We start from the raw sequence: 16,384 nt of genomic DNA, 5'->3' as shown, positions 1-16,384 counted from the left end.
TCTTCCGTGCCGTTGCTTCAGGTAGGCTCCGCTCGGGGTCTGCCCGTTGCTCCGGGCCTTCCTTGTCCGGGTGTTCTGGGAGCATGCATCAATGGAGCTGGTTGATGTGCTGCCGCAGGACCTGCCCGCATTCCGTTGACACTTCGTACATCACGGTGCCTGTGGGACGGATGATGCGGCCAGCGATCCAGTCTGGCCCTCTTCCGAAGTTCCTCACGAAGACAGGGTCCTCTGGGAAGAACCCACGAGGAGCTTCCCTCTGCTCTGTGGAGCTCCGTGGCTCCGGCGCCTGGTCTGGGTGTAGGCGGTTCAGGAAGGTGGTTGGCCTCTGGCCCATTAGAAGCTCCGCTGGGCAGCAACCACTTACTGGGTTGGGCGTTGTCCGTTGCGCCAAGAGAAAACAGGCGATGCGACATTCCCAGTCACCCTCCGCCAGGTAGCTTAATGCTTCCTTTGCCGTCCGGACCATGCGTTCCGCCTGGCTGTTTGTCACGGGGTGGAAAGGCGCCGACCTGACGTGTTTGATCAGGTTGCTGCTGAGGAACTGCTGGAATTCCTCTGACGTGAACGCCGTCCCGTTGTCCGAGACGATGGTGTCTGGAAGGCTGTGGGTGGCGAAGATCCTCCAGAGGGCACGTATGGTGGCTTTCGTGGATGTTGCGGAGACGGGGCTTATCTCCAGCCACTTTGAGTAGGAATCCACAGTCACCAGGAATAGCAGTCCATGGAAGGGTCCGGCGAAGTCTATGTGGAGCCGGGACCATGAGGTTCATGTGGACTCCCACGGCTGAGCCGGCGCACCCGGTGGGCTGGGTCATACAGCCTGGCAGGTCTGGCGTTTCACCCATGCCTCGACTTCTGCGTTGATGCCTGGCCACCAGACGTAGCTCCGGGCGAGGGCTTTCATCCTTACGATGCCCGGATGCGCTTCATGCAGGGCCTTGAGAACCTTTTGCCGGAGGATGCCAGGGACCACGACCCTGTCATCCCACAGCAGGCAGCCTTTGTGGGCGGACAACTCCTCCCGGCGGGCCGTAAACGCCGTGAACTCAGGGCCTTCAGGATTCACCAGACACCCCCTCACCACCCAGCCCAGCACCCGGGATATGACGGGGTCCCGGGCTGAGCGGCGGGCGATGTCTGCTGCCTGCAGCGGGGCCTCCGGCAGGCCCTCCAGCTGGAGGACGAGGTGCACTGGGGCCGGATCCTCTACCTCTCCTAGAAGGGGAAGACGGCTAAGGGCGTCTGCGTGGCCCATGGGTTTCCCCGGGCGATGTTGCAGCTGGTAATCGTAGGCTGCCAAGAAAATGGACCAGCGCAAGACCCACGGAGAGATGACCTGCGGCGTCCGGCGATCGGGCACAAAAAGTCCAAGGAGCAGTCGGTGGTCCGTGGGGAAGGTGAAGAGCTGGTCGTAGACGAAGTCGTGGAACGTCTTGACCTCTGTTACTATGGCTAGTCCCTCACAATCTATCTGGGCGTATTTCCTCTCGGCCGCAGATAGAGTGCGCAAGTAATACGCCACTTGGACCTCCCGACCGTCTGGGAGACGATGCGCCAATACTGCCCCCACGCCATATGGAGAGGCATCACATGCCAAGACAACTGGCAATGCCTCGTTGAAATGGGCCAGGACTGAGTTCGAGATCAATAGTTCCTTAACATTCCTGAACGCGGCAGCCTGGTGGGGCCCCCACACCCAGGGGGCCTGCTTGTCCAAAAGACGATGTAGGGGTTCTGCCACCGCCACCTTGTGGGGTAGAAAGGCGTGGTAGAAATTGAGAATCCCTAAAAACGCCTGTAACTCTGCTTTGGACTTCGGTGGCGGGGCTTCCACGATTGCTTTTACTTTGTCCCTGGTTGGGTGGAGGCCCTCCGCGTCCACTGTGAACCCCAGAAAGTCCACAGATGGCACCCCCAGCCGACACATCTCGAGTTTAACTTTAAGTCCAGCATCCTGGAAACGCCGCAGCACCCTGAGGAGGCGGTCAACGAAGTCGGCCGGCGTGGCAGCGGTGATCATCACATCATCAAAGAACGGGGTGACGCCGGGGATCCCTTTGAGGAGAGAGTCCATCAGTTGTTGGAATAACCCCGGTGCCACGCTCACCCCGAATTGCAGTCTCCTGACCCTGAATGCGCCCCGGTGGGTCACAATGGTTTGCGCCTCGGCAGTCGCCTCGTCTACCGGCAACTGTTGGTAAGCTTGGTCGAGATCCAATTTGCCAAAGATCTTTGCCCCTCCCAAGGTGGCCAGTACGTGGCTAACCACAGGCACCGGATATGCATGGTCCTGTAGCGCCTTGTTCAGCGTACATTTGTAGTCCGTGCAGATGCGGACCGCTCCATTCGGCTTTTCTATAACCACTATCGGGGTCTCCCACGCTGCGTGGGAGACCGGTTCCAGGACGCCTTGAGCTACAAGGCGGTCCAGTTCCGCATCGATTTTGGGCTTGACCGCCAGCGCAACCGTCCTGGCACGTATTCAGATGGGGGCCACCATTGGGTCTAGGTGCAGGGACACCGGGGGGCCCGTATAGCGGCCCAGAGAGTCATCAAAAACGGTGGGAAACTCCCGGCATATCCCTTGGAAATCCAGGTCCGTACAAAGCTGGACTCCCTCGACTGAAATTCCCAGGGGCTCAAACCAGGCAAGACCCAGCAAGCTAACCAGATCGCCCTCTACAACAATCAAGTCCAGATGCCCCATGAATTGCCCATACATCACTCGGAAGGACCCGACCCCCTTAATCGGCACCCGGTTCCGCTGAAAGTCCATGAGCGTCACCTGAGCTGGGCACAAGCGGGGGGCCCCCTTGGGCACAAGCGTTTAAGCGTGGCCTCCGAAATTTTCAAGGTCGCGGAGCCAGAGTCTATCTCCATGCGGCATGGGGACCCCTCTATTGTTACCGTGGCTAAAATCTTAGGGGTAGGCGATTTGCCAGGAAGTTGCAGTACCTTTTCTGCTGTGTGTGTGAGGTAGTAGAGGTCACCGCGCTCTACGTCATCTTCGCAGTGGGCTTCCGCTCTGTGATGCGGTGGCGGTGCCTTCCTTGCCTTCGAGCGGCACACGAGAGCGATGTGGCCAGTCCACACGCAGTTATGGCAGATTGCGTCGCGGAACCTGCATGACTTCCTCTTGTGCTTTTCTCCACAGCTCGCGCAGTCGGCAGCTGCGGCGTGGGGTCGTTCCTGCCCTTGAGAGCAACGCTTGGGGCCTGTGTATGTGCGGTGGGCCTCTTGCTCCTCGGGGTCGTCCGGCTCTACCTGCAGGGCCGCGGTCGTGGCGGGGTGCGTCCGCTCCCAGGTGATGGCGGCGGACAGGGCTGTGGCGAGGGTGACGTCCTCCTTTTTCGCAATCCGTCGCTTGAGCTTCTCCTCCCTTAGTCCCACGACGAAGCGGTCACGGAAAGCCTCCTCTAAGTGCGCCCCAAACTTACAGTCTGCGGCCAGGTGGCAGAGCTCCGCAAGGAAATCCGCAACTGTCTCCCGGGTAAGCTGGCTCCGGTTGTAGAACGCCAGCCGACAGGTCATCTCTGATGGCTTCGGAGCGTAGTGGTCTTGCACCGCCTTGACGATCTGGTCGAAAGAGCAGGCATCCAGGTCCGTTGGGAAAAGTAAGCGCTCCGCTAGGGACACGACAGCGGTTCCGCAGGAGACGAGGAGGAACCCTCTCTTTTGCGCATCATCCATCACCTTGTAAAGGCGAGAGCAGACTTCACGCCTCGTACCCATGCACCCCAATCTTGCGGGCGAGCTGTGTCGAAGGGCGGCAACAGGCCTGGACCGGACACGGTTGCCATCGTGCTCGATGGGGCCGGCGCTTGGGCCGGCTGGGTGGAATCGGCTTCTCTGGTGGACTCGCTCCTCGGTCAGCTGTGAAGCTGCGTGCCTTCAGTCACCGTTCGGCGGCCCGGCTGGTCTAGCGGCGAATCCCACCTTCGTTGCCACTATTGTGTAGTGGGTTGACCGCATGGTGCCGCACGCTTAACATCTTGCACGCAACACTGGTACACAACAAAGACTAAGGGGAACGGCTAGTGGGCCAACTATATACACATATGGGGACACCCCCTAAGTCCCATTGGTGGGTTTGAATCTCCTGCCATTGTCCCATTGGTCCCCCAGTGGAGAGACTAGGAGCCTTGTCCCCATTGTTCTCCAGAGTCAAGCTCTGGGGTATTCGCTGGCCCCTGGTGGCGGTCAGCGGACACAACAGTTAAGCGTATATTGTTATCAGCGGCTAAAAACACAGTGGCGTATTCTTGGAAGAACACTGTAGGCCCAAAGAGACAACACTGGCACACCAAGCTATGGAAACTTTATATAATGTCTAGAATTACAGATAGGATTAATGAAGCGAACTGTTGTAAATTTTCTGTTAATTTTGCTATTATTTGGCTTCCTTTGCTTGAATATTTGGTACATCAGGATGTCATACCTGATATAATTAATCATCTAAACTTATGGTAAAACACGATTCCTCTCTTTTATAACGGTTGCAATCTGTCGGTTGATAGGTATCCCTTTGTAATGGTGATGTATTATTTACCTTGAGCTAACTTACCTGTTACTGTTTGAATGGTTGTTTTAGTTTGTATTTTGTATTTTGTATTATTTCTGGATTTTCAATTAAAAAATTTTTTTTTAAATGCTCCGCTGGATCCAAGCCACCATGTGCCCATCTCTACCCCACTGCTATCCTGGTCTCAAGTATTTAAACCTCCCTCTGAGAAGCTAACAACAGCCAGCTCAGATAGGGCCAAGGAGTGGCTAAAGTACAGCAAGGGTGGGGATGAGCATCCCTGGAGCGCTTCCCACCAAAACAGTACTGCACAGTCAGCATAAAACCTACAGAAGTCACTTACCTCTTCCACTATTTGTTGGCCGTTTGACACCCTGTCAATGAAGTTCTGAATAATCCGAAATCGAACCTTTGGCAGGCATTTAGTGGGTTGTGGAAGCCTGGGAGTAGAGAAAGCCATATTCAGATTGTTGCTGGGTTTTTTAAAAAAAATTGCAAAGTGTGCGCACTGATTCTCCCAAGTGTATAAAGCTCTCTTTTTCCATTCTCCTAAAAATGCACTGACTTCATCACATATTCCACATAACACCACTAAATAAGAAATACATGAGCGGTGGTGTTCGAACTGATTATGCTCAAAAACTGTGGCACCTGCTTTGAAATATTTCAGAAACTTCTAGTTCAAGGGTGACTGCCTAATTTTCACTTCCCAGATATTCTCAACCCAAGGTCTTCATGGGCCTATGAATATTTAGATGGTTCACATTTTGGACGAATCCTGCCACCTGTACATAATATCAAACACAATACAGAATGCTCTCCCATGAGTATGGGACTTTCTTTTAGCCACATTTCCTCAGGATAGCTGGCAAAACTGATTCAGCCCCATCTTCGTAGGGCTTTCATGCTAGCACGGTTCGACGTCCTTCCCTCAGCTGTTCTATCGGGAAGGTTCAAGAAAATTCCCTATAAAGATAGATTGTGCCCCTGTGGGATGGGGGAAATTGAATCCATTGGACATGTGCTATTGCACTGTAAATTACACTATGACATCCGTGTTGTTTATATTGAACCTGTGTTGCACCCCCTTTTGGGCCAATCTGATGAGCATAAAATTAGTTCTTTATTGTCTTCGCATAATATAGAAATTCTGGAACCTGTAGCAAATTTTTTTTATGAGGTAACTAGGAGGAGAGGCTCATCTTAAGGCAATTCGGAATGTGATACCCCTCCAGCCTATCTTGAGGCTCTGCTGCATGTGTATTTGATATTTTATGCCAATAAAGGTATTGTATTTGTATTTGTAATACAGAATGCTCCTCCTGTAAGCACTACAGTGCCAGCACATGCCCACCCAGGCTAATACCCCTGCACTGTCTTCCCCATCTCTGCCTCCATATTTCATGGCGTGGCTCGCTCTAGCCACATGAAAACTCTTTGTTCTGGCTAGCATCATCACACCTGCTCCCTGCTGATGGCAAACCGTGGGAAGAGGTGTGAGGACTCATCTGTGGGGCAGGCTAGCATCAGGGTCTACTTTCAGCATCTTGAAGTTAAACAGATTCCTAAAAAGTAGAGTCACACCCTCTGGAGGGAAGAAACCGACTCTCCGATATCCATCAGTCACCACTCCTGCACCTTTAGGCAAGCTCAAAGTGAGAAAACACACTTACTCTTGCTTTTGCAAACCCTCCTTGCGGTGATAAAGCATCAGAGTGCCTAAGACCATGGCTAAGTTGGTCCTTCCCACTCCTGTTTGGCAGCTGAAGAGCAGAGCAGGGGGCAGCCTGCTGGGGTCTTGGAGAAGGAGCAGGTTTGGACTCTCCTGGAGAACAAAATACAGCAGAAACATTCCTTGGGCTGCTGCCATTTCCCAAAACAATTGGCAAGCCAGTGGTACCAGGAAAGGGGCATTCACCCCCCCCCGGGGAAAACAAGGAGGGAGAAGAGTAGAAGTAACTGATCCTTGGCATGGCAGTACTGGTGTGCTGGCATTTCTAACAAAACGGCTGCCATCTTGCTTTCCCAGCCTCACAGTGCATTTATTGTCATGACATTGGACTTTTGCTTAAGTAAGCATACACTACAAGCCTCATTTAAAAAAAAACACAGTGGGATCGCTGTTCATGACACTCCTTGCTGGATTACAAGTCTAATTTAGGTTTAATTTCATCAAACATGTAACTAGCCCAGAGGTAAAATTGTAGGAAATCAGAATGCCTCATTTGCCGAAACTGAATAGTTCATTACAATAGGACTGACAGAGCTAACAAGCAGATGACAGGACAATAAAATGGTTTATTGTCTGGAAAAAGAGTCAGTTCTCACTCCCACAGAATTAATCTACCACATTAAAATAGGAAGAAATGGTAAAGCATTCCCTCTGACAAGTCACATCAGATGTGATGGAACCATATGTTTTTAAAAATCTTATACAATCCAGAATAAAACTTCACAGGTATGGATAGAGGCCTGGGGAAAGACAAAGGAAGAAAATTACTTTCAAAGTCAAGGAAAAACAGAGGAGATTGGGAAACTGGAAAAGACCGTTGTTTTGCCAATATCTAAAACCTTCTATTGAGCCATCCCTGAACACATTTGCAAAGCAAATATAAACTCACACATGCATTCAAAAACAAGAGCCAGACAGCCAGAAACATCCACACCTCCTGCTACACCCACTCATGGCATCAGCAAACAAAAAAAGCTTATCTGACTTCCACCTGATGGGAATAATTTCCATGGCAATTGCAGAAGCACAGCGTTCTGCTATCTGAGTGAATACAGTTTTTGCCTCCCAATGAGGCCGATAAACACAAGACACTTTATAGATCTCACATCTGGCGGTTGCCCTTACCCTGAGGAAACTGATGAAAGAATCAAACTGTGCTTCTAAAGGAGCTCCATCCATAGGCAAAAGCAGCCGATGATACCTGCCAGCAAAGAGGGCTTTGTTAATGGGACAGAAGAAATTGACTGAATCTGCTTTGAAGACAGGCAAGTTGACACAGCCCTCAAATACTGACATCCAGAAAGACATGGGAAAGAAGAAAGCCCATGCGTGTGACAAGCTACAGACTATTATGCCTCCATCCAATCTTCTCCCTGTGACTAATTTCCTGTTGTACACTTCGGAGCAGGGCCTGCGTCTTGTTTGTTTTGTTTTGTTTTTAAGAAAAGGATTACTTTAATAGTATTTGCTGAGGCCAAGTTATCATATAAGATACATTAAGAGGTACAAGTCTATTTCCCTCAAAAAGTTACCTGTAAGAGGGCAGCAGGATACTCCTCTTGTAGACTTCTTCAGTCACATGGATGTCTTCTTCACAGTGGATGCTCACCAAATGGGGCTCATCTTTGAAATGCTCAATATCATTGTAGACATAGTAGGTGTTCTCTCTCAGCTGGGCAAAGTCATGTATCTTCAAACAGATAAATCCAACAAGGCAACCTCAGAAGAGTCCTGCCATGTAAACACACCTCCACAACATCTCCGGACAGATTTTTTATTTTTATTTTTTGCCTCCCTAGAACTAGTCATTGGCCTAATTCAGATATTGCCACAGAGATACAGGAATACTTCTTCATGGCCCAGCACTGCTCTGGTAATATCAAGATGGAGACATGGCTTTATTTATTCCATCCACACGGTTTGTTCATCTAGATCTGACCAGAGTAGCATTCGACCAGACCATAAGGAAGTGGATCCTGTGCCAGTAGAACAGGAATTCAGCTTTTCAATACAATGTACAGATCTCCTAACCACTCAGAATTATTAGAGGATTCCCAAGCTGATAATTCAGTTTTTTCCACTCACTTATACTGACTCCATCAACAAAGCTTATTTCCAGATCAATGCTAATACGTAGTGAACTACATTATGAGATTTAAAAAAAATAGCATCTGGAAAAAATTAAAAGCAGTAACTTAAATAAGGGTCACATGTTATGGTCCAAAGAGACTCTGATGTTGTGGAGTGAGCAGCAAGCCTTTCAGCAAAGGACAACTGATGACACGGTCTCCAGCTTGTACCACAATGCAATGCACCCTCCTTCTGCTACCCACAGTCACCTCCTTTCGAATGGCCAGCTCCAGGTTTTCTACTTTGACGCCTCTCTGCAGGCTGTGTAGATTTTCATGCAGATTCTCCTTTCCTCTGGGGGTGTAGGGCACAAAGTCATTGTCCACGTGAAGAAAAACTACAGGCTCCTCACGCACACAGAACATGATACACTCCTGTTGTGACAGAGAGAAACACAATTTTCTAAAGTCCTTTACAAAGCTAAGATACAGAAAAGTAAAGAACCCACATATAAGTTGCCACATCTGCTGCTTACCTGTCTGGAAGCCATTTTTACTCACCACAAGCTATTTATAACCCCGGGACTCCACTTTGCCCTACATGTGCCCTTCAGTTCAAGTTGCTAGGCGTAGCAAAAAAGACTATGCACAGCATATCATTAATCTGAAGAAGATGTGTAGCTCTGACCTGGATAGCCCAAGCAAACCCGATCTCGTCAGATCTCGGAAGCTAAGCAGGGTCAACTCTGGCAGGTACATGGATGGGAGAACTCTGTGGAATACCAGCAGTCAGGAGGTGGGGGCAGGCTTTATTCAGCCACCTCTCTGAATATCCTCCAGGCCCCCAGTAGGGGTCAGTCACCAGAGGTTGCCATGACTTCCAGGTGCACGCACAGTCAGTCACCAGAGGTCAACATGACTTCCAGGTGTGCTCTCTCTGTCCCTCTCTCTCTCTCTCACACACACACATGAAAAATACCCAAAAAACTAACAGAATTATGTGTATATACAAAGTCGAAATCTATCCCGTTTATCTATATTTAAGAAGGTCAGAGTGGTGTATTGTTCTCATGATCACAACAACCCAGTGAGGTAGGTTAGGCTGAAAGGACCTGACCCAATGTCATCCAGTGAGCTGCATGAAAGAGTAGGAACTGAATTTAACCCTAACCTTACTCCAGCAAAGTAAGCACTATACCACATTGGTTATTTACTGCATTGCTCTGCAAAAACAACAAACAGAGCAAAATAGCAACTGAAGTACTGGGCTTGGATAGGATACACCTCAATTATAAAATTCACTGAGTAGCCTCCAACAAATCACATCTTCTCAAACTAACCTATCATATGGACTAGCTAAGATGTTGCACTCAAGTTACTCCCTGGAGAAATAGTTACATACAATTTTGATTCACCTAGATTCGAGTCCAGGAGCATCTTAGAGACCAAGAGGCAAAACTTCCTTCATCAGAACTGTCCATCTAAACTATACCCAAGAATCTACCTTGCAAACTATACCCAAGAATCTACCTTTCATGTTCTGGCTCCTACACAGAGGGACATATACTAGATTTTGTTTTCAAGCACGCATGTACCTTATGGCCGTCATTCTGGAGTTTCTGCAGGATTTGTTTGAATCCATTGAGGCTAGGTTGGCCCATGCCGAACACCGAATAGCCCCCTTTGGCCTGCCGAAAGTTCGGAGCACCACAACTGCTGGTGGTGTTCAGGACATCTAACTTACTGTATATATCACGGACCATAAAATATTTCCCCTGTAAAACAGAGGGGGGCCAAAGCATTAATTTGACTATGCAAACGAAAGTGAGGAAAATGAAGCAGCCATCTTAAATAAGCCTCCACTACCTCTTGGCTCAATATTCATTCAACATAACCATCTCTTATGCTTGTTCTCCATCAGCTACACCCTCATCAGGAACAGACAGCTACAAATCTTTCCCACAACTTGGCTTTGCAAAGCCAGCTATTGATGCAGAAGAAGTTCCTCACATTTTCACTAGAAATTCACACAAGACAGAGGAACACTTCGAGACCCACTTTTACATAAGTGCTAATTAAGGATGAAGTAAAAAGAAAGAAGTTACTTATATTTCCTTGTGTGCTGTAAAGCTAAGGAAGCGAGACTAGGAAAAAAACGGAATCCAGGGCATCTTCAGGAAACCACCATCTCTTGGGCCTGTGACAGCCAGCGGGTACACCAATGACAGCTAAGGTTGCCAACCTCAAGGTGGTGGCTGGAGATCTCCTGGGATTACAACTGATCTCCAGGCGAAAGAGACCAGTTCATCTGGAGAAAATGACCACTTTGGAAGGTGGACTCAATGGCATTCTGCCAGAAAAGTAGTTGTTGGGGTTGTGGGACTTGTGTTGAGGAACAGCTGTGCAGGTACATGTGTAGGGAGACATCACACTTCCTCCCTCTTGCATCAGCACTGCTCTGCTGATGGGGAGGAGGCCTTTCATCCCCCCCATTCCATGTGGCTATTTATATATGGAGGTCACATGAACCCAGCAATGGTGCCCAGGGGTTGGAAGGGACTGCAGTAGTGGAGAGGAACGTGGGATAACATGATGTGCCTTCTATGAACGCAAACCCCTGGCAGCCAGCAAATGCAAGCCACTACCAATTTGTAGCTAATAGGTCTCGCAGGGAGGAACCAGTTCATGGATATGATCATATAAATGTTATAAGGCTAACGTATAACATCCTCAGACTGTTCATTTGTGCATTTTATAATTTTTAGACAATATTATTTTGTTATATATTTTATCACAGATCCCCTGACAAAGCTCATAGCAAAATGTGTAGGGATCCATAAGAGCTAAATAAACTCTCTACCTTGCACCCTGTTCCTTTTTGTCTTTCCTCACCTGTACAAGGTAATGTTCTGGAGCAGAATCTGATATCCGACCCACAGTATAGCCAGCCTTTAGCAAGTCATCATGAATCTGAAACTCTTCTTTACAATTGTAGCTGTGAAAACCACAAGAAATAAATTAATAGAATAGATTCCCCCCCCCCATTTGAATAGCCTTTGAATAGTTCGTATGAATTTTCAAGCACGGAATCAATATGCCGGTGTTGTGAACAGGCTGCTTATTTCCTACTCCGTCAGATCCAATAATGTACTGTCCCCTCTCCCATTTCCCCATTACTAAGACATTCATAGAAGAAACTGGGGGGGGGGGTAAAGAAATAGGGATGCCTGAATGGGGTCCCCTGGAGGACCATTTGGAAGCTTCAGCTGGTACGAGTGCTGCAGCAAGATCATTGATCAGTATTAGTTACTGATAATACAGCTTATTGTTTTTTAACCTGTACTGGCTACTCATCTGCTTCAAGGCACAATTCAAATTATTACATTTATTATTATTGCATTTAAAGTCCTAAACTGCCTGAAGGTGGGGTACTTAAAGGGCCACCTACTCACTTGCAATCTTGTCTAACAATTAAGATCTTCCACAGAGACCCTCCTTGCATGCCTCCACTCTTATTGGGAAAGGTCTTCTTGGTGGTGGCGCCTCAGTTATAGGGCTTCCTCTCCATGGATATCCATCTGATGCATATTTCAGGCATCAGGCTTAAACATGCCTTCTGTTAAGTTTGACACTGGTCTGTATGGGTCTTTTTGCTTTGTTCTTTCCTCTGTACCTTAATATTTCAAGAAATAACATTACAAACTCCCAGGCTTGGATCCTATACCTTTGCTCTGCAAGAGCTCCTCTCTGGGTGACATGGAGGCAGTCCTCCAGGAGGGGAGCTTGCTTCCTCTTGTGCTGGGCACTTTGAGATTCATTGAAAAACACTGGAATTGCACAAAGAGAAGTGCCTCACACCAGAGAAGGTGAGTTCCATAGCAGAGGGTTCTTCCTTAGCACCCAGAGAGAAGCATTCACGGAGCGCGGTAATAGGACGCACATCGTAGCCTGTGGCACATATTTAATGCCTGTTTGTTGATTTGATGGTGTTAGGTTTTAACACATTTTATAACATTTGTGTTGACTGATCGTTCGAGGCATCAGAAGTCCTAGGTCTGAGAAGCAGGACATACATTTTGTGAAGACCAAGACACTCACGTGATGACTACTGGTGCCACCTTATTGGTAATAATAGATTTGGCTTTGTTGTTGTGGAGACCAACTGTCTGGAAGGAGTGGATGCTGAGGGAATGGCGGTCTTCCATGGTTCCGTTGCCGTGAATGTTCTCAAATGTTGCTGTGGCCACTGTCTGCTGAGCTGTGCTAGCAGTTGTACCCATAATCCACAGGCAACTGTACACACATAAACCAGAAGGAGAGAAAGAAATATGTTTAACAGAAGGAGCACTATTACAATGAAATAATCATGTGAATTTTCCCAGATACAGGAATTTCAATTTGACACCATTACATATTGTTCTTTAGAACAATTGTTTTAGGAGGGTACCATGGGATTCCTTGGAAGTTCATTAGAATTTCCTCTGTAAGAATCAGCAAGTGGCAACAAGCTTCATAGAAAGACAACTTGCTCACCCCAAAACAACAACACAGTTCTGTATTGCGTATGACAAGGTTGGGTGCTCCCTTGGCCACACTCAGTTTAAGCAGGGCAACAGTGAGGTCCAACAACCATGGCCAGCCCCCCATGTGAAATGAGCACATGCTAAAAAAAAAAAAACCCCACCACCTCAAAACGTTATTCTGTATAGTGCAGTGATTCTATGACAGAAGTCAACATAATGCTGTCTTTTGTAAAATGCAAATAGTGGTCCACACTTTGGGATAAAAGCCAAATCATGGACTTCCTACAGCAACTACAGATCTACCAGCCGCAATTTGAATTACATTATTGAAGTGACAGTGCCACATAGACACCTTAGGCTCAGAGTATATAGAGGACCACCTCCACCCGTATCAACCAACCTAAGATGAGGTTGGTCCAGAGGGTCTTTCTCTGGGAATCGGCCTCAGCATAGTGCCTGCGGGTAGGAACCCAGGGGCAGGCTTTTTCAGCTAGGGACCCCCAAATTTGGAGTCCCTCCTTTAGCAGTTAAGAAAGTCTGCTTCCCCAGCAGCTTTCTGGATGGATCTGAAGACCTGGCTTTTCCAGAAGACCTTTGTTTTAGATTAGATTGGGGGGGAGGAGCAGACAGGGACGACACTATCGAGATATGGACATTGGTTTTACTGTATTTTAATTTATTTTTAATAGAGTTTACTGTGTTTTTTTACTGATATTCGTTGTATGTGATTGTACTGAAAAGTGCCTTGGGGGGGGGGGTTAGTCGAACAACTGTTTTTAAGCAAAATAAAGTAATAATTAAACACAAACACAGAGTAATTGATTCCCACAGTGCTGCCAGCACTAGGAATGCTGCCACAAAGCTTAATAATTTAACATATATCAGGTCTGGATCCAGGCAGACACACAATGATTTGGGCAATTCTCAAGGCAAACATTTTAGGAATGTAAGAGCATAAGAACAACACTGTCGGATCGGGCCAGTGGTCTGCCTAGTCCAGCACTGTGTTTAACACAGCAGTCAACAAACAAACGGCAAAGAGACCAAGGCCTCCTCCTGATATTGCCAAGCATTGAGTTTCAGAGTTTTACCGCCTCTGAATATAGAAGCTTCCTTTGAAGCGGTTTTCAAAAAGTAAAACCACTCAATCTGTGGCACTGATTTTTAACAATTGGTTGCAAAAGTGTTTGTTGGTATCAAGAGCCAGAGAACGTGTTAACTATCAGCCAGCAGGTGGCCCATCTGAGCAAACGGAGGATTTGCAAGCAGTCCAAAGCAAATGGCACACACACAGAGCCAACCCTCCCCAGCTCTTGCAAGCTCTGGTGCCCATTCCATGTGCGTGAGCACAAACCAAGATGACCTGGTGTGGATTGTTGCCGAGGTGTGTGTCCAATATCCTTTCCGCAATACAGTTCTTGACATCACGACTGTAACCATGTAATGTGAATGACCAGAGACACTGGTTTCTTCTAGAATTTGTCTCCAGGGAAACCAGGTAGCACCACCAAGAAGCAAAGAAGAAGACAACTCCAGCAATCAGAGCAGCAGATCTCACACTCTTTAAATCAAGAGTTTTGTTGGTAATTTGAGGGGGGGACATAGACTCCTGTAGTTACACATCCTGGTTACTTATTTCAAGGTATTTATTCCTTGTCTCTCTGTGTTACTACTCTAGAGATGGCTTTCGATATTAAAACAACACAGAACAATAAATATAATACAAGAAAAATAACCCAAGGGATAACACTCCTAAAAAACAAAAGAAACAAATCCCATCTCACAGCAGCATTAAAACAATCAACATGACAACTGCCAGACAAAAGAGAAGAAATCATCAACAATAAAAAAGCTGGGAGAACAAAAACATTCTAGCATGGCACCAAAATCTAAATAAACTGAGGCTGTGGTCACACACACTAAATAATCCACTTTCAATTCACTTTCAGTGCACTTTCCTACTGGATTTTACTGTGCGAACTGGCAAAATCCAATTGGAAAGTGGATTGAAAGTGGATTATTTCGTGTGTGTGACCACAGCCTTAGTGTCATGTAAGAGGTGGTTCCAGGACTTCCGGTGGATGGCTGCATGCTGAGCAGTCGCACCTCCTGGACCTCCCGGGGGTGAAACTGCGCGCAGGCAGAAAGGAGGGGGGCGATGTATCACACTCCCCCCAGGAGACTGGCGAAAGCCTCCTGGCCAAGGGACTTCTGAGAGGTTGCCTCTTCCCCAGCACGATGCTGGGGAATCGAGGCGCTTCTCCATCCCCATGGTCCCTCCGTCTGTGTCCGTTTGGAATTAGTGAAGCTGGCCGGGACAAGTGCAGGAGATTGAGCGGTGGAAAACGAAAGTAAAAGAGGTCGGATGGCCGATAATGAACGTGAGTCAGATGAAAGCGATTTGATAAACTAAAAAGAAAGCTCCCCCAAAACCCCACGGACTAGAGGGCAAAGCGAGCGGGGGAGGGGCCCCTCCCAGGCGCACAAACTCTAAGCGAGATCGGGGGGAGCAGAAGCAAAGCGGCTAAAAAACTGCTGAAAAGACTTACCAAGGCACGCATGAGCGGTGGAGGGCAAATTCAGATACTTTTTAAAAGTTGGGCAAAAGAAAACAATCGAAAAAGATGGTGGGGAAGAGGACGGAGAAGGAGAAGCTTTTAAAAACAAAAGGAGCTGAGAGTCCAAGACCGGAAGGAACCACCGAGTTGGCTAAATCGATGGAGCAGATGACTAATCTTCAAGAGCAGCTGTCAAAAATGAATCAATGCCTATCTACCCAGCAGACACAAATCAACGATACACTTAAAATCCTGGACCAAACAACAGAGAAAGTGAAAGAGGTTGATGCCACCACACAAAAGGTGAAGAAAAAGGTGTATAAATTGGAAAAGAAGCAAAACTCAACAGAAGAACAGCTTTTACAAATACAAATGGAAAAAGCAAATCTGGTTCTTCGCTTCCAGGATGTCCCAGAGAGCAAAGGAGAGAATCTGAAGCATATGATGAGCGAAGCATTGGCCCCAGTGACAGATTTAAAGGCAGACTATCTTATGAGCTAAATCGATGTGGTCTACAGGTCCTATTCCATATACATAAAGAAGAAGAATCTGCCTGGGGAAATTGTGGTGAGATTCTCGAAGAGGCACGTAAGGGATTGTATCCTGAGAGGGACAGCGGGAAAACCTTTGAGAATTGAGGACAAGACTATTCGGATTTTGAAAGATATTCCATTTGAAATAAGACAACAAAGAAAGAAGTATAAAGATTTAATCCTTTTTCTTCAAACCAACGCAATTGGCTATAGGTGGTTATACCCAGAGGGTATAAACTCCATGAAAAGAAAGAAAAGATTGACTCTGTGGCTAAAGCACAAGACTTTTTGAGAGCACAGCGGGGTGAGCCAGAGGAGGTGGATAAAGAAGAAAAGGACAGTAAGTCCAGTGGCGAGCTGGACTCGGGGTCCTCTGGAGAGGACTCTTTGTCGGAGAAAGGTGCAGCGGCTCCTAAAAGTCCTTACAAATTGCAGAAGAGACAA

At 47.6% G+C, this 16,384-nt stretch overlaps 1 protein-coding gene across 1 annotated transcript in view; it reads right to left on the bottom strand.

Annotated features, from left to right (window-relative positions):
* The window catches only part of PALD1 (phosphatase domain containing, paladin 1), a 184,313-nt gene that overhangs the window by 116,353 nt on the left and 51,576 nt on the right, over positions 1 to 16,384 (bottom strand). Inside the window, exons 2-9 of the mRNA XM_015423243.1 lie at positions 12,425 to 12,619; positions 11,219 to 11,321; positions 9,922 to 10,101; positions 8,597 to 8,761; positions 7,790 to 7,947; positions 7,383 to 7,458; positions 6,199 to 6,350; positions 4,869 to 4,965 (exon numbers count right to left, since the gene is read on the bottom strand). Coding sequence (XP_015278729.1) covers positions 4,869 to 4,965; positions 6,199 to 6,350; positions 7,383 to 7,458; positions 7,790 to 7,947; positions 8,597 to 8,761; positions 9,922 to 10,101; positions 11,219 to 11,321; positions 12,425 to 12,606 — 1,113 coding nt within the window. The 5' untranslated portion in view covers positions 12,607 to 12,619. The remainder of the gene's footprint in view (positions 1 to 4,868; positions 4,966 to 6,198; positions 6,351 to 7,382; positions 7,459 to 7,789; positions 7,948 to 8,596; positions 8,762 to 9,921; positions 10,102 to 11,218; positions 11,322 to 12,424; positions 12,620 to 16,384) is intronic.

This window comes from Gekko japonicus, unplaced genomic scaffold, assembly GCF_001447785.1.
Source record: "Gekko japonicus isolate JY-2015 unplaced genomic scaffold, Gekko_japonicus_V1.1 scaffold901, whole genome shotgun sequence".
Classification (NCBI taxonomy): Eukaryota; Metazoa; Chordata; class Lepidosauria; order Squamata; family Gekkonidae; genus Gekko; species Gekko japonicus.
This window is presented reverse-complemented; position numbering and strand designations above follow the sequence as displayed.